This window comes from Danio aesculapii, chromosome 10 (assembly GCF_903798145.1).
Source record: "Danio aesculapii chromosome 10, fDanAes4.1, whole genome shotgun sequence".
Classification (NCBI taxonomy): domain Eukaryota; kingdom Metazoa; phylum Chordata; class Actinopteri; order Cypriniformes; family Danionidae; genus Danio; species Danio aesculapii.
The window spans coordinates 38,981,319-38,999,989 of record NC_079444.1 but is presented as its reverse complement, the minus strand read 5'-3'; the positions used below and the strand labels follow the sequence as shown (position 1 = coordinate 38,999,989).

Here is an 18,671-nt window from a genome sequence, read left to right as displayed (position 1 = left end):
GAATAAACCACTGCGCATGTCTCACCGACCGCGTCCTGATTGGTTAGCCTGGACCTTGCGGGTGCATGTAAACAGTCTCTGATTGGCTAAACATGCCAGACACGTGCTGCTTAAATTACACGTCTTTTATAACACAGGGAAACTGTTACAAAACGCAAAGCAGAGCTCACGTAATCAGAAAATTTGTAAGTATTGATAATATTATGGATATATTTTTAATTAAAATAGCGAAAGAGCATGCAGAGTTGAGTTATAATGCATTGTTGTCTCATAATATCTCTGTTTGATTACATAAACGCAACCGAGCGAGGAAAATGTATTGAACCTGATAATGACGATGCACTGGTTAAACTTTAAATCAATAATAATAATAATAATAATAATAATAATAATAATGTTTATAATAAAAAAAGAGATCAAATGATTTTACTGCAGTTTATTTTACTTTTCGGGAAATTCGGCTTGGACTTATTACACAAAACAAAATAAATAATAACGTGGGTCAAAGTAAAACAAAATGTCTGGCATGTTTGGAACATTTATCATTTGGTAGTATATTAAAAATACATTTTAAGGATTTTAGGTAAAATATATTCTTTTATTCTTGTGTTTTAATGTAGATCAGAATAATAACGTTCAGTTTTTACTAGTATATCTGTTAAAACTAATATGAAACATTATTTCACCTATATATTTGACATTTCCCTTTTTAAAAGCTATTTGAATTATTACAGTAACGTTAGACAAACACATTCATGTATTATGCTTAATTTCTATGTGTAGAAAATCCCTTTTATCCATTTTATTTAATGTACACTCTAAAATGGTACATCTTATATACACGCTGGTACAACAGTGTCTTAATTTCTAATAATAAGCTATGTTGATTACACAATATCCATTTACCTTTAAAAGGGGAAATCATAGCTAATCGGCGGGGTTCATTAGCTCGTGGATGTCAATCAGAGTGTTTCTGCAGACTGTTTTTATAAAGTGTGATTCTAAAGAATAGAATGAATGATTTTTACCATTAGAAACTGGCTATATTCACACACTTTTACCACAGAACTGTGTTTGAACCCCTTATAAAAGTGAGTTTTGCAAAATACGTGCCCTTTAAAGGGCCAGTTCACCCAAAAATACAGATTTACTAATTTACTCACACTCAAGTGGTTCTAGACTTTTTTTCTTCTGTTGAACACTTACTTACTCACAGGAACATTTTATATAAAAGTTTATATTTAGTCGCACTATCTTGGTGTTTCGAAACATCTCATTTTTACGAGGTGGATTCTTAGCCCAACGCTGGAGAACCAGGACATACACTCATCCCCTATGGACAATTAAGCTTACCCAATTCACCTATAGCACATGTCTTTGGACTGTGGGGGAAACCGGAGCACCCGGAGAAAACCCACATCAAGACGGTGAGAACATGCAGACTCTACACAGAAATGCCAACTGACCCAGCCGGGGCTCGACCAGCGACCTTCTTGCTGTGAGGTGACACTGCTATGCACTGTGCCACCATCTGTTGAACACAAAACAAGATATTCTTAAGAACTTTGCACACCAGCAGCCATTGATATCCATAGTCAATCTGTCAGTCAGTTATTATTAATTTTTATTTATTTACCGAAGCCAATTTGGTTGTAGTTTACAAGCATGTCACACATAATACACAAAAACACATTGTACAATGCAAATCCATCCTAAATTTAAAAGCTTTACATCTGAGGGAATAAGTGAAAGTTTGAACTGATTTGTTTTACCAAAAGGAGTTCTGTATCGAATACTATAGAATGTCAATGTCTGCTACTTTTCTACGTTCTTCAGTATATCTATGCCTATTGTGCTCACTGCTCTAAAATATATTCTTTTTAAATGTGTGAGTAAAAAACTAAAACTTTTTTCCCCCTTAAAACAATATATTCGGTTTTTTTTGGTAAGATTCATAATATTTTGGAGCAGTAAACACATCTATATATAATACTGTATATAATACACGGCTATATAGTTCAAATGAATCATTGACTTCTGCTGTCTTCAAAAACATAGATTTCTTTGCAATTTAAAATGCCATTTTGGATAGTTTTTTTCTGCTGGAGATACTGTTGTCCTAAAAAAAAAAAAAAAAAAAGTTAAATAAAGAATCCTACACTAGGAAAAGTATTACAGAAAAAATTGGCGGTTTTAAAACCTTGACTTTTCCAAACTGCGGTATACCTTAAAAACGGTTATGGTCCCATGCCTAATGGTATAACTGAGCCATAGTCATAAGCTTTGTTTCCATCCAAAAATGTAAATTTAATTTAAGCGCAAAACTGAAATATCGCATAAAAGATGTGCGAATAAAACAGCGTTTCCATTCAGCGAGTCAAAGCGAACAAAATTGTCACTTCCTGATTAACTGGCGCCAAATATCAACAGTAAAAACTGAATTTATTGTGGTAGGAGAAGCTGCTAAATCTTTTCTTCATTTAATAAATGACTTGCGCCTCAGAAGGCAATCCTGACATGCAGTGAATGCATAGTGGTGTTTGAAGGCATGAGTCGCGGAGCACAGACGCTCTTGATTCTGGAGGTCATTAATAATATAATAACACGAATACTTAAACAGTAAGGTGTTTTAGAAGGACCAAAACAACATTTCAGATGTTTTACAGTGTGCTCAGCCTGCTGTTTTGTCCATACACAAACATTTTTATCATCACATGAGCTCTTATAATAAAATCACATGACGTTTTTAATGCATATAGTGGAATTTGTACGGTAAATAGTAGAATAAATAGTTTATCCTACTCCGTTATTATGCGCACATGTTTTAAATGCGTATTTTCAAAATTAATGTGCATCTTGGCATTTCCATCAACCAGTTTGTTATGCACATATCCAAAATGCGCATAAAAATAGGTGGATGGAAACGTAGCTATAGTCACTGAAGCACTTTGTTAGCTTTGAGAATACATGTGCGTAGACCACGGGTGCCCAAACTCACTCCTGGAGGGACGCTGCATAGTTTGGCTCCAACTTCTTATAACACACCTGCCTGGACGTATCTAGTATACCTAGACAGAGCTTGATTAGCTGGTTCAGGTGTGTCTAATTGAGGTTGGAACTAAACTCTGCAGGTCACCAGCTCTCCAGGACTGATTTTGGGCACCCCTGTTGTAGATAAACTTGAGTAAACATAGTATTAATACTGATTTTTCCATTGTCTTTACAGTCTTTCTACCTGTGTGGAGGTCTCCAAATGCCAAAGGCGACAACAATGAGCCATAACACCATTCACTGGTTCCGCAAGGGGCTGCGTTTGCATGATAACCCTGCTCTGATCGCTGCTTTGAAAGACTGTAAACACATCTACCCCCTGTTCCTCCTGGACCCCTGGTTCCCTAACAACACTCGCATCGGCATTAATCGATGGAGATTTCTGATTGAAGCCCTCAAGGACCTGGACTCCAGTCTGAAGAAGCTCAACTCCAGGTATGGAGTTTAAAGTCTGCGTGAACCGGCTTTTATTTCAGTATGTTGATGAACTTCCTGGAGGGCTACAGCTCTGCAGATTTTAGCTCCAACTGTCTTAAACCGTCTTAGATCCGTATTAAACTTTTTGATTAGTTGGATCAGATTAAGGTTGGAGCAAAACTGTGCAGAGCTGCGGCCCTCCAGGAATCGAGTTTGAGAGCCAGGATGTACTTCCAACTGAAACCGAATATTGAGTAGGGGGCGGAGCTTCCTTTTGCACATCATTCCCTCATAGCAAACAAATGCTAAAAGGGGCGGGGTTAAGAATATTGTGGATGAAGCAGTCAAACTGACATCAACAGAGAAGAACCACCACTCCTAATGCAGGAGCTAATGCTCAGATTTGATTGAAGATTACCAAAATAAAACAATTCAGTGGATTAATTGTTCATCTAAAGAATAACAATGTGAGCTAGCAAAATAAACATTGCACATTGTGATTTCACACAGACTTTAGCATGCTTTTTTCTCTTGCAACATGCTTATGTGTAGTTTCTTGCATCTCCAGGCTCTTTGTCATCAGAGGGTCGCCCACAGAGGTTCTCCCAAAGCTCTTTAAGCAATGGAAGATCACTCATTTGACTTTCGAGGTTGATACGGAGCCATACAGTCAGAGCAGAGACAATGAAGTGATGAAGTTGGCCAAGGAAAACGGCGTGGAAGTTACTCCAAAGATTTCTCATACTCTCTACAACATCGACAGGTAACATGGTAGAATTTGTCAATCAGACTTTAATGAAAACTCAGATACTTCCTCAGTCTAATTTTTTAAAGTCTCTTCAGATCCGTAATTTTATAAGATCTAAAACTCATTAATATCAGTGCCCGACCCTAGGTAGTTTAGAGAAATTGCAGTTAAACCTAATTTCTACACTATATAGCAAATTCGTTAATGCTTCCAAAGAATCTACAAATCATAAAAGACTGGCTTGGATTGATGACTTTCAGATGGATGTTACAGAAAATGAATGGGAAGAAAGTTGTGTTCAAGCGCGAACATTTTAAACTAATTCAATATAATTGGATAATGAGAACATATAAAACACTGGAAATGTTAAATAAATTTAATGAAATATTTTGGACATTTGTGGAAAATGTTTGACTTACAAGAGCACACTGTTCTATTGTGTTTGGCAACGTGAGCACTTGCAATCCTTTTGGAAAGAATTAATAGGCGTAATCTCTAAATCTATTGGTAAAGAAATGCCCTAAAATCCGTATTCTTGGTCTTTTCCCACCTGCCTTATCGCTGAAGTCATATGAACAGAAGTTTATAAATCTGTATCTATTGCCTGCGAAGCGTAGGCAAAGTATTCATGGTCCATCTTTGTCACTCTGGATTAAGGAAATGTCTTTGTGTATAGCGATGGAAAGACTGACTGACTCAAACAAAAAAATGGACATATTTTCATATCTCACATATCTTCCTTCCTTTTTTAAATAAGAATAGATTGACCGTTTAGTAATCTCAAAAAATGTGACTGTGTTAATGTGCGCTGTGTTTGTAATGACTAACTTTAATGTATCTTTCACTTTCATTGGAATGTATGTGTTGAAATGTCAATGTCTTAATGGCATTTTTTTTTTTTTTTTATAAAATTGCCCTTTTTATTTTTGTTTTTATTATTATTTTATCTCATTTTAATTTTTTATTTTCCATTTATTTAAGTATTTTTATTTTTTTTTGCATGTGAATGTCGGGAGGTTGTGGGTGTTCTTCGATTATATTTTGTTACTAATACAGTATGTATGCATCACATTTTTTCTGAAACAATAAAAGTATTAAAAAAATAAAAATTCAGATACTCACCTGCGTTCTCAAACAGAATTATCGACGAGAACAATGGCAACACTCCCATGACCTACATTCGCCTGAACAGTGTGGTGAAGGCCATCGGTCACCCTAAAAAACCTATTCCTGCTCCAACCAATGAGGACATGAGAGGTACAGCAAGGATATATTGTTAAATGATTCATAATTGCGTTTCTCTATTATGTAATACTTGTCTTTCTGGAAGGTGTGTCCACTCCACTTTCTGATGACCATGAAGAAAAGTTTGGGATCCCGACTCTTGAGGATCTTGGACTGGATACGTCATTCTTAGGGCCACATCTGTTCCCGGGTGGTGAACAGGAAGCTCTGCGCAGATTAGATGAGCATATGCAGAGAACGGTACTAGCTCCCAACACCTTTCACACACAGCCACAGCAGCAGTCTGAAGCCTGACATAATAAATACATAAATAATTACGAAAAATCAGATACATATATAAATGGACTGCTATGCATAATTGTATAGAACTGAGATCAGCATATGGTGATTACAATTGTAATGCAAGAAATAATAATTACATTATAATGATAGCAGTAAATAATAATAAAATATTATATAATGCAGAGCTTCCACTTCAAGTCAATTATCAAATCTCAGACTAAAAAGCTGAAAACAGGTCACTGTTGTGCATATATATATATATATATATATATATATATATATATATATATATATATTTATAAAAATAATATGTTGGAATAATAAAATAATAGGGTGATGCGGTGGCTCAGTAGGTAGTGCTGTCTCCTCACAGCAAGAAGGTTGCTGGTCCAAGCCTCGGCTGGGTCAGTTGGCGTTTCTGTGTGGAGTTTGCATGTTCTCCCTGCGTTCGCGTGGGTTTCCTCCAGGTGCTCTGGTTTCCCCCCAGTTTAAAGACATGCGGTACAGGTGAATTGGGTAAGCTAAATTGTCCGTAGTGTATGAGTGTGGATGGATGTTTCCCAAAGATGGGTTGCAGCTGGAAGGGCATCCGCTGCGTAAAACATGTGGTGGATAAGTTGGCAGTTCATTCCGCTGTAGGGACCCCGGATTAATAAAGGGACTAAGCCAAAAAGAAATTGAATGAATGAATAAAATAATAATAAATAGTGTTAACTTGATCATCATTTTGCATGACTTTTAATAACCATTACGAGAACTGCAATGAATAATTTACCTCAGATTTTTTTTAAAAATGGTGCTACCATAACAAGTCACAAAACAACACAAAATAAAAAATATGGTGCCAAAAAATAACATTTTAATAAATATGTTTAATAAATATTTTAATAAATATGCCTTCAGCTTAGTCCCTTTTTTTATCAGGGGTCGCGACAGCGGAATGAACCGCCAACTATTCTGGCATATGTTTTAGTACACTACGGCCAATTTAGTTTATTTATTTCACCTATAGCGCATGTCTTTGGACTCTGGGGGAAACCGGAGCACCCGAAGGAAATCCACACTAACATGGGGAGAACATGTAAACTTCACACAGAATTGCCAACTGACCCAGCCGGGACTCGAACCAGTGACCTTCTTGCTGTGAGGTGACGATTCTAACCACTGAGCCAACGTGCCCGCCCATTTTAATAAACGAAAACTGAAATTGAAAGTGACCAACAAAAATTCCATATGAGGAGTTCAGATGCAAAACCCTCTAAATCCATCAGACCTCTTTTCTTAATGAGTATTTTCTATCAGGCTCCTCTGATTAGGTTCAGAAGTTTCGTTTTATAGATTATCATAAGGTTATTAGCTTTTAAATATTTTTTTTTTCATAAATGTCACTTTAGTCAATTATTTGGTTTTTAACAAGGTAGATTTTCTTGCCATTAACCAGCTAAATCCACTTGTGCTTTTTTTTTTGCAAAAACCTCTAAATCAGGGGGTCAAACTCAGTCCTGGTGGGCCGATGTCCTGGAAAGTTTAGCTCCAACTCTAATCAAACACACCTGCTTATAGATTTCTTGTGATCTAGAAGACACTGATTAGCATGTTCAGGTGTGTTTGATTAGTGCTGGAGCAAAACTGTGCAGGACACCGGCCCTCCAGGACCGAGTTTGCCCACCCCTGCTCTAAATCCACCTATTGGGACAAGACACTGTAATTAGTTGAAAAATCATTAAAGATGCAATTAGAAATTATTTTACCAGAACATAAAAAAAACATTACACAAACAACCTCAAATTGAAAATAGATAAATCTGTCAAGTAAGTGGCGGTTCATTCCGCTGTGATAAACCAGGGAAAAAGCAGAAGGAAAAATGAATGAATGAAATCTGTCAAGTAAGTGCAATAATCAATAACATTAAAACTGACACTAATTAAATCTTAACAATCTGTTGTCATTTCTGATGTTGGAGATTTAATGCAAGTAGAGCAATGTAAACATAGTAAACTAAGCTTGGTAGATTCAAATAATGTAGTGTAAAACATTGTGAAACATCAATATCTGTGCATTGTCCATTAATGTAAAAAACTTATCAGATGTATTGGTATTATGAAGTAATGTAAATAATTTATAGTTTTATACATTATATTTATCTCTAAAAATAGCTTAAATTAGCTAATAAAACACAAGGTAGGCCTACTGCACAAAAGGAGATGTCTCTCAAACACTTTGAGAAGCTGTCATTCATTCATTCACTCTCACCATACTTAAGGTTTTGGTCTCTTGTTTATCCTCATAGCATCCATGTGGGATAAAAGAACGTCATCTTAACTTCGTCTTTCATGAAACAAAGTTGCTGTTTAATGTATAGTAAATCGGACTCATTCAAAGTAGCAACGCTACGCAAACAAACGTAATGAATGCATGCTACACTTCTAACTGTACAGTGTGTTTTCTTTTTCTTATAATGCACAGCGTTTTGAGGTAAGGCACGTTTTCATTTGCTATTCACTGACAGTCGGACAGCCTCGTCCAGTTCATCAAACTCTATCTTTTAAAATCGAAATCGAAAGCGGAATAAAACAGTCTCCTCATAAAAGCCGCCGTATCAGTGCGCTGCTACATTGAAAACATGTAATTCGATTCGCATCTTCTGATTGGTTCTCAGGATATAGCGGCTTTTCTGAATGAGCTGACGCTGTGATTTAGATGATTTGAAGCAAATCTATCTGTTGAACACTACGTGCCTAAAGCATTCACTCAATGTCATTACCACGTTTTTGGCGGAAGTGGCGTTTAGAGGATTTTGCATCTGAACTCTTCATATATTCCATGACCTGGACAAAAAAAAAATACAAAAAAAAATGCCCTCACTTTAATGTCTTTAATAGACATTTTTAATATTAGACATTTGTTATATTCCAGAAATTCCATGACCTGTGGGAACCCTCAACTTATTTATTTTATATCAAGCAAATATTGCATGCATGGAATTTTTAGTTACAATATAAAAGTCATTCTTGCCATTATTTTTTACTTTTTTTTGTAGAACTGGGTGTGCAAGTTTGAGAAACCAAAGACGTCCCCGAACTCCTTGATCCCCAGCACCACCGTCCTGAGCCCCTACGTCCGGTTCGGCTGCTTGTCTGCACGCACCTTCTGGTGGAGGCTCACAGACGTGTACAGAGGGGTGTGTGTCTGCTTGAGTTACATTAGTAATGTGTCAACGTGTCTGTGTCTGTTGTGTCTTTCCACCCCAAAAAAAATGAGTGTAAATCGACAAGGCTGCAAAAACACACATGCTGTAGTATCTGATGCAGAAGCTGTAAAGGCTCCTCCCTCTTTTAGAAAGGGAGAGGGGAGCAGCAGCTTATTTGCATTTAAAGGGGACCCATAATGCAAAATGGAATTTTATAAGTGGTTTTAACACTGTTGTGTGGCAACAGTGTGTGAATATATCCAGCTTCTGATGGTAAAAATGTATTGATAGATTTTTTATTATCGCACTTGATTTTAAACAGTCTCCAGAAACACTTTGATTGACATTCTCCCTTTGTACGTGTCAGAGGATGAAAGCCCCGCCCATTAGTGACGACCTCTTTCTCATTAGCATAGGATGTTAGTCTTGTTTTTGAATCTGCCACTATGCTGACACGTTGGCATTTGCAGCCTCGCCCTGTTTTAAAAACAGCACAATCTCATTTAAATTTAAAGCGACAGTCACCAAAATGGCACAATTATGATCAAAGCCTAAAAGAGGCAGTTTCAAAGAGTTATAAAACATTATTTGTGTGGTATTTTGAGCTGAAACTTCACACAAACACTCTAGGGACAGCAGAGAGTTATTTACCATCTTGTAAAAAGGGGCATAACAGGTCACCTTTAAAAGTGACACAGACAAAAACAATGTGGTTTTGCTTCTACCTGAAAAGGGGCATTTACAGCATGCTGTATTCAGTTATTTATGAGGCGTTTTGAACTGATATTTTACAGACACATTCAGGACACACTTGAAGTTATTTCTTGTCAAAAATGAAGTATAATAGGACAGCTGTACCTGTTCAAGTTCCTGGTGTGACTGAAAGTGTGGTGTGTTTTGCAGAAGACACACTCTGATCCTCCGGTGTCTCTGCATGGCCAGCTGCTGTGGAGAGAGTTTTTCTACACGGCTGCCGTCGGGATCCCAAACTTCAACAAAATGGAGGGAAACTCTGCCTGCGTGCAGGTGGACTGGGACAACAACCCCGAGCACCTTGCAGCATGGAGAGAGGTAAAGTTAGCTTTTAGGGCTTTCAAAATGTAATAACATAAACTCAATTTATGATTTACTACAAAATTGTTTTAAAGATCTCAAATGGTACAGAACATATGGAGAGATCCACAGCCTAATCACCCTGCAGCCCAAGATCAGGTACTCACTGAAGCGAAGCAGGGCTGAGCTTAGTCAGTACCTGTATGGGAGACCAATGTTGCTGTTGGAAGTGGTGTTAGCGAGGGGCGCTCAACCTGTGGCCAGTATGAGTCCTAATGCCCCAATATAGTGAAGGGGACACTATACTGTCAGTGAGCGCCGTCTTTCAGAGACTTGAAACTGGGGTTCTGACTCTCTGTGGTCATTAAAAATCCCATGGCACATTCATAACCCTGGTGTCCTGACCAAATTCCCTCCATCGTCCCTTACTCATCATGGCATCCAAATCATCCCCTTCCACTGAATTGGCTCTAATACTGTCTCTCCACTCCACCTATAGCTGGTGTGTGGTAAAGCACTGGCGCCGTTTACCTGTGGCTGCAGTCACATCATCCAAGTGGATGCTGCACACTGATGGTGGTGTGGAGAGACCCCCCTCATGATTGAGAAGAGCTTTGGGTGTAAATAAATACACACATTACATTACATTAGATCAAATGTGCTGCCAATAAAGGAAACGCATAAACAGAAAAACACTAATAAACTAAAAAAAAAATAGAGAATAAAATTGAGATAAACTGAGATCTCAATTTACAGATTCTCACAACACATGCAAATACAGAAGTGTGCTTTATATGAACAAGGAAATGTACGACCAGGATGATCAAATAAACAAAAACTCATCTTTTAGATCTCCGACAACACCACGGACTCTAAACCGGATGTTGTATTTGTCATTTTTTTCAGGGTTCCGTTTTGGTCTGCACTATTTGTAGTGTGTTTCTGTATTTGCATGTGTTGTGAGAATTTGTGTGCATTGTCAAGCTGGAAGATGTTTTTTTTTTCAGTTTATTAGCGTGTTTCTATTTGCATGTGTCATAATTGCATGCTTTGACTGTATCAGTATGTTTTATATACACTCTGACAAAAGTCTCGTCGTCGATCTCAGTTGTAAGAGCAACAAATAATAACTTGACTTCTAGTTGATCATTTGGAAAAGTGTCAGAAGGTCGATTTTTCTGATGAATCATCTGTTGAGCTGCATCCCAATCATCACAAATACTGCAGGAGACCTATTGGAACCCACATGGACACAAGATTCTCAGAAATCAATCAAGTTTGGTGAAGGAAAAATCATGGTTTGGGGTTACATTCAGTATGGGGGCGTGCGAGAGATCTAAAGAGTGGAAGACAACATCAACAGCCTGAGGTATCAAGACATGTGTGCTGCCCATTACATCACAAACCACAGGAGAGGGCAAATTCTTCAGCAGGATAGCGCTCCTTCTCATACTTCAGCCTCCACATCAAAGTTTTTGAAAGCAAAGAAGGTCAAGGTGCTCCAGGATTGGCCAGCCCAGTCACCAGTCACTAACATTATTGAGCATGTCTGGGGTAAGATGGAGGAGTCATTGAAGATGAATCCAAAGAATCTTGATAACCTCTGGGAGTCCTGCAAGAACGCTTTCTTTGCCATTCCAGATGACTTTATTAATGAGTGATTTGAGTCATTGCAGAGATGTATGGATGCAGTCCTCCAAGCTCATGAGAGTCATACACAATATTAACTCTTTTTCCACTGCATCATGACTTTAGATTCTATACTGGACATTATTTCTGTTAAGTGACAAGACTTTTGTCTAATCAAAGTCAGACCTTACTGTCTAATTAAAGAGCCCATATTATACATAAAATAGGGTCATATTTTGGTTGTAAAGGTCTCCAACAACAGTCTAATATGCATGCAAGGTCAAAAAACACTTTCATGGTCTTATAATCTGCATTTATTTTTACCTAGTTATCCCAGCGACTCCCATATGAATCGTTCAGCGATTCATTTGTTCTCAAACCCCTCCTCAGCGTGAAGCTAATCTGCGCTGATTGGACCGATGACAGCCTGCTGCGATTGGTCGACTACACTAACAGGCTTCAGCGCGAGGCAGAGTGAAATGCCCAGCAGCTAATCAACAGTATAAAAGTAGTCACAGTGCATACACGCTTCATAGTGGATTTTGGCTGCCAGTAGGTGAATGTAAATACAGACAATGGACTAGAAAATACTGACGACTAACTATTTTATTGAGCAAAAAGTCCAAGAACTAGCACGTCGCAGTCTATTTGCTCTTTTCACACACACACACACACGCACGCACGCACGCACGCACGCACGCACGCACGCACGCACACACACACACACACAGGGCCGGCGCGTCCATAAAGGAGACCTAGAGCGGCAGAATAGAGAGGGGGCGGCGCTCAGTTATATCTGCGAATCGCTCCGTTATATCCGCTGCGCTCAGTTATATCACCAAGCATATACACACTACATGGAAGGGCATTTTCAAAAACCCATAATATTGGCTCTTTAAATAATTAAACATCAAGACATGATCATATTTTAATTAGGTAAAATAAGCGTAATTTAGAGGCCTTTGCCTTCTTATATAAACCATATCTGATCCCAAATGATCAACTAGAAGTCAAGTTACTATTTGTTGTTGCTAAAACTTGGATAGGCGACAAGACTTTTGTCAGGTAGTGTACAACATTGTTTTAATTGATCTCCATTTTGATAAACTACATGTTTATAGTCTAAATGTTGATTGTGTGAATTCAGGCTCGGACCGGGTTTCCCTTCATTGATGCCATCATGACTCAGTTACGACAGGAGGGCTGGATCCACCATCTGGCCCGGCATGCAGTCGCATGTTTCCTGACCCGAGGAGACTTGTGGGTCAGCTGGGAGGAGGGTCAGAAGGTTTGTGATGGGCCTGTTTACTAGCTATGTAAAACACTGATAGTTCAGACCAAGGCTATTATAGATATCGATTTAAATTTGTTTTTATTTTGACCCTATTTTTAAATTTGCTGAAAATATTTGTGAACATTTTATATAACTCTTTTGACACTTTTATAAAGTTGAAGTTAAAATTATTAGTCCTCCTGTGAACTTTTTTTTTCTTGTTCAAATATTTCTCAAATATAATGTAACAGCAAGGAATTTTCACAGTATTTCCTATAATATTTTTTTCTGGAGAAAGTCCTTTTATTTTGGCTAGAGTAAAAGCATTTTTTAAAAGCCATTTAAGTCAAAATTATTAGCCCCTTTAATCTATATTTGTTTTTTCTATTTTCAGAAATTAGGAAAAGAATATACAGGGGGACTAATAGTTTAGGGCAGCTAGTAGTTCTGACTTTAACTGTATTTAAGTTCAGATTTAATTTATTTTTAACTTTAGTCTTAATATTTATTCCAGTTTGACGCTGTGTTCACACCAGACCCGGATGCAGCATCAAGCGCGAGTAATTTACATGTTAAGTCAATGCAAAGACACGAATAGACATTCTGTGGTGCGATTCGAGCGACTGAAGCGGCGCGAGTTGAACGTTTTGCGTGAATCACTTGAGTTGGAAAATCTGAACTTCAGCAGATATTCGCGCCGCGTTAACCAATCAGGAGCTTTCTCTTTAAGGGGCGTGATAATGACGTAGCGCCTGTTGTTGGTGTCCCGAGGGGAAATCCTCTTGGAAACACTGGACAACAGCTCATCAAACTGGGCATGGCTCAGCCTGAAGCACCGCTGAAAGCCTCCATCTTCCAGGTATAGTTTCTGGAGGAGTTGATGAACTCTGAGCTGGGTGCACCTCTCAAGGATCTAGTGGACTCAGACACGGCGCCGAATAAAAAAATTCTGTTTTTCAGCCTTCCTAAAGCACATAAAGCACAGCTACTCTTTTAATAAAATCCATGTTAGCCATCTAGCAACGAAACTAGTCACCAGGCAGACAGAAGCCCTGCCCATGACGCGTCTATTGTGAGGTGAATTTGACACGAGTGATTGAAGCGAGTAAACTTAAAGTTGTTCACGCGTCTATTTATGTGAATATTCTAGTGTGAATCATAGACTGTAAAATATATGGACGTAGTATCCGTGACGTCATCCATAGGTTTCTGAACACTGCAAAAGAGGCTACAAGTAGGCGCGGCCAACGTCACCATTTTGTTCGCGCGTTATCGCACCCACGGCGGGATACCAAACAAGGGCAAAGAGGCGGAGAGTGAGCGGAGCTACAGACACCCTGCTGGCACTTTGCTTAGACCTGGCAGACAGACTTTACTTTGGGAGAAACGCTTAATACTTTATTACCTGCGACTCGTTTGTGTTCTGACCACATGTGCTTGGCTGTACACAATATCAATAAAGTGTTTAGACTTTCAAAAACACTGTAGTAATACATTGAGCCACTAAGCATTGTTCTTATGACGTTTTTCTACGGGAGGAAAACGCGAATTACTTTCAAACACTTCAGATATAGTGTGTGTTAGTAAATGCAAGACTATTGATGAACTCCAGCATAACACTGTATGATAACGCTTCAGATGACTGTTCTAGATCCTACAGCTAATCAGTCTGTCACATTCTGGAGGGCTTTACAGCTCTAAAGAAAAATATTAATGATAAATGATCTTAAATAAAACAAAACAAAAATACGATGAATATGCTGAGATCAGTGGCTAATCTGCCGGATTTAGCTGAGGTGAAGTGACGGCGACCAGCGAGACCTAGCTGTCACTCAAGTGGCCACGCCCTTAATTATGCAAACTTAATATAACCTAATATAAAGGAAATGGATGAGTTATAAAAAAATTCACCCCCCTCACAGTTGTCATGGAGGGTAATAATAGCTAAATGAACCAAAATCGTTCTTTGTACCAGGCTGTAAACACCTTTTTTTTCTGCTGTAAAGTTGGCCATTCTAACAGTGGGCTCAATTGCAATTTGCTCTATTATGGAGCCAGGACTAGCGGAATTTTGATGAATTGCAGTTTCAGTTACTTCCGTATTGGCTTCCCGAGGGAGAGCGGGAGGTTGCCGCTTAGTGTGAACACAACATTAGAGAGTTAACAGAGCAAAGTTTAGTGTTTTGCACAGTTTACATTAACTTTTGTGCAAATCTCTTAGTAATAAAAAGTACATTTTTAGTTTGAACAGACACTGAACTAAGAATTAAGACATCTTTATTTTAAAGATCATGTTTGTAGTTTACATTTTTTGACAAAAGATATTTTATTTTTGCCATTTACAGCAAAAATAAATGCCAAATTTTCTTAATTCTTAATGTTTAATGTATTAATTATGAAAACAATTATTATTATTATTTTTTGCTAATCATAATTTTGTTTCAGTTAGTTTTCCAGTGACTGTTGATAGTTTTTTTTTTTTATTTATTGTAATTTATTTATTGTATTTCAGCTATAACAAAAATGTTTTGGTCAGTAGTTTTAGTCTTTGTTTACTAAAATAAGCTTGGTTCAGATATTATCATTAACCTGTTCACTGTAATCTGAAGGTGTTCGAGGAGCTGCTGCTGGATTCTGATTGGTCGCTGAATGCAGGAAACTGGCAGTGGCTCTCCGCCAGCACGTTCTTCCATCAGTACTTCAGAGTTTACTCTCCTATAGCCTTTGGAAAGAAAACTGACAAACATGGGGATTACATCAAGTTAGTTTTTATCTGCATTCTTAATATAAAGAGTACGTCAGTTGGCTGTAAAACTGTACAAAGACACAAATGATTTGTACTCTCTGCTTGGTCTGTGTCCGAGTCGTACATGTACGACTGATTGCTGATCCTCTCACTCCTGCTCCTTCTCTCAGTCTGCCCAAACACAGAGCGGGTGAGCTCATGGCTCCGCCCCCTTGTTACATTGGGGCGGGAAGCCGAAACTAATCTACATGTAAAGCAACACACCCATAAATCAGCGAACTGTGGACACGCCCCCAACATGACACTTTTTAACACATTATAATAAACAATCTGAATTGTGTTTTAAACTGAACCTAAACTGGCACACACAGAAGAACCATAATATTGATATTTAATCATAAAAAAGAGGTAAACTATGTGCCCTTTAAATAAAATTCGTCATTTGTACATCAGTGCAACAAAACTCTCTCTGAATAAAAAAAATAATTAATTAATACAATGTATAAAAAAATTATAATAACTCTCAATTCAGACTTTATAACACAGAATTCTGACTTAACTCAGAGTTGCGACTTTATCCCCCGGTTTCACAAACAAGGTTTAAGGCTAGTCAAGATTAAATTGCATGTTTGCGCTGTCTCAACTCAAAATAACTTGCGATGAGATGTCTTACAATACGTCAGTGTCATTTTTTATCTCCAGGTGCACACCAGTAATATATTTTTCTAAGGCCATTTTTATAAATGTGGCTTAAATAGCCTAACTTAACTAAGGCTTAGTCCTGGCTTAATCTAAGCCATTTGTGAAACCGGGTCTCTAACTCACAATTCTGACTTTATAATTTTTTTCATCGCATTTATTTATTATTATTATTTTTTATTTAGTGGCGGGAACGGGCTTTTATACATTTTACAGAAAATATGGTTTATGTGAACTGTTTCCTAAATGTTGTTTTGCATGTCTTCCAGGAAATACCTGCCGGTGCTGAAGAAGTTTCCCACCGAGTACATCTATGAACCCTGGAAAGCTCCTCGGAGCGTTCAGGAGAGAGCAGGGTGCATTGTGGGAAAAGACTACCCTCGTCCTATTGTGGACCATGAGGTTGCCCACAAAAAGAACATTCTGAGAATGAAAGCAGCATATGCAAAACGCTCACCAGAAAACAACACCATCAACAAAGGTAATCATAGACATAGAAATATTCATATTATTCACATTTACACTCACCGGCCACTTTATTAGGTACACCTTACTAGTACCGGGTTGGACCCACTTTTGCCTTCAGAACTCCCTTAATCCTTCATGGCATAGATTCTGCAAGGTACTAAAAATATTCCTCAGAGATTTTGCTCCATATTGACCTTATAGCATCACGCAGTTGCTGCAGATTTGTCAGCTGCACATCCATGATGCGAATCTCCCTTTCCACCACATTCCAAAGGTGCTTTATTGGATTGAGGTCTGGTGACTGTGGAGGCCATTTGACTACAGTGAACTCATTGTCGTGTTCAAGAAACCAGTCTGAGATGATTCATGCTTTATGACATGGCACATTGTGGTCATAAAGAATGGATATGGTCAGCAACAATACTCAGGTAGGTTGTAGTGTTGACACGATTCTCAATTGGTAATGGACCCAAAGTGTACCAAGAAAATATCCCCCACACCATTACACCACCACCAGCAGCCTGAACTGTTGATACAAGCACGATGGATTCATGCTTTCATGTTGTTGATGCCAAAATCTGACCCGACCATCCGAATGTCGCAACAGAAATTGAGACTCATCAAACCAGGCAACATTTTTCTAATCTTCTATTGTCCAATTTTGGTGAGCCTGTGTGAATTGTAGCCTCAGTTTCCTCGTCTTAGATCAGCAGTTTCTGAAATACTCAGACCAGCCTGTCTGGCATCAACAACCATGCCACGTTCAAAGTCACTTAAATCACCTTTCTTCCCCATTCTGATGCTCGGTTTGAACTGCAGATCGTCTTGACCATGTCTACATGCCTAAATGCATTGAGTTGCTGCCATCTGACTGGCTGATTAAAAAAAAAAAATTGCGTTAACAAGCAGGTGTACAGGTGTACCTAATAAAGTGGCCGGTGAGTGTATGTACATATATAAACTGTATTTTCTGACATTTTTGGTTATGAGGGTGATTCTTGTTCTTTATTCTCCAGGTGAAAAGCGCAAAGCGAGTCCATCCGTCAAGGACATGCTTCAGAAGAAGGCAAAGAGATAAATCGAGTTCTCTCATCATGAATATTTTTATATGGCGCTCCTCTATATGTCAATAATGGTTCTTTATACTTAAAATAACTTTGATACATATTTAAGGATAAATATACATTTTTGTTTAGCTGGGATAACTTAGCTGTCATGGTTTTACCTTCTTATTTTAAAGTGCTAAGGCACTTTACATTTAATTGGCTTTTAGATGCTGTAAATGTGCTATAAAGGGACAGTTCTCCCAAAATAAAAATTTCCTGATCATTTACTCAAACTGCGAGATCTAAACGCTTATGAATTTCTTTCTTCTGTTGAACACAAAACAAGATATTTTGAAGAATGTTGGGTGGGAAAGCAACCATAGTTGGAATGGTTGTCTCTTTAGAATTTATTCTTTCGTGTTCAACAGAAGAAATAAACTCAAACAGGTTTGGAACAAATGAAGGATGAGTAAATAATGACAGACTTTTCATTTTTGGGTGAACTGTCTCTTTAAATGGAAAGTGATTTTCTGCTGGATTGATTAAATGCATGTGTGTGTGTGTGTGTGTGAAAATAAACTGTCATACGTAATCTTTTAATACAAAACCTATGTGTTTTATATGCATATTTTATACTTAACTTGTACTAAACAAGAAATGTTCACTTAGCATGTTTCTGAAATATCTGCAAACATATGGTATTTTTGTGCTTTAGAAGAGTCAAAAACTTACATACAGCACCTTTAAAGCATAGGTGACAAGCAAATGCATACTAAATTGCATTATTTATAAATGGTTAAAACTTATTCTTATGTTCTGGTTTG

The 18,671-nt window shown here is 37.9% G+C and overlaps 1 protein-coding gene across 1 annotated transcript; it reads left to right on the top strand.

The window, feature by feature from the left end:
* The first annotated feature begins 99 nt into the window (after positions 1-99).
* Positions 100-18,439, top strand: cry5 (cryptochrome circadian regulator 5). The gene is made up of 11 exons (XM_056466318.1): positions 100-185; positions 3,227-3,486; positions 4,037-4,231; positions 5,355-5,473; positions 5,547-5,701; positions 8,784-8,924; positions 9,837-10,004; positions 12,763-12,903; positions 15,498-15,649; positions 16,603-16,814; positions 17,818-18,439. The coding sequence occupies exons 2-11, from the start codon at positions 3,254-3,256 to the stop codon at positions 17,877-17,879; spliced, it is 1,578 nt and encodes a 525-aa protein (XP_056322293.1). The 5' UTR covers positions 100-185; positions 3,227-3,253; the 3' UTR covers positions 17,880-18,439.
* The last annotated feature ends 232 nt before the right edge of the window (positions 18,440-18,671 follow it).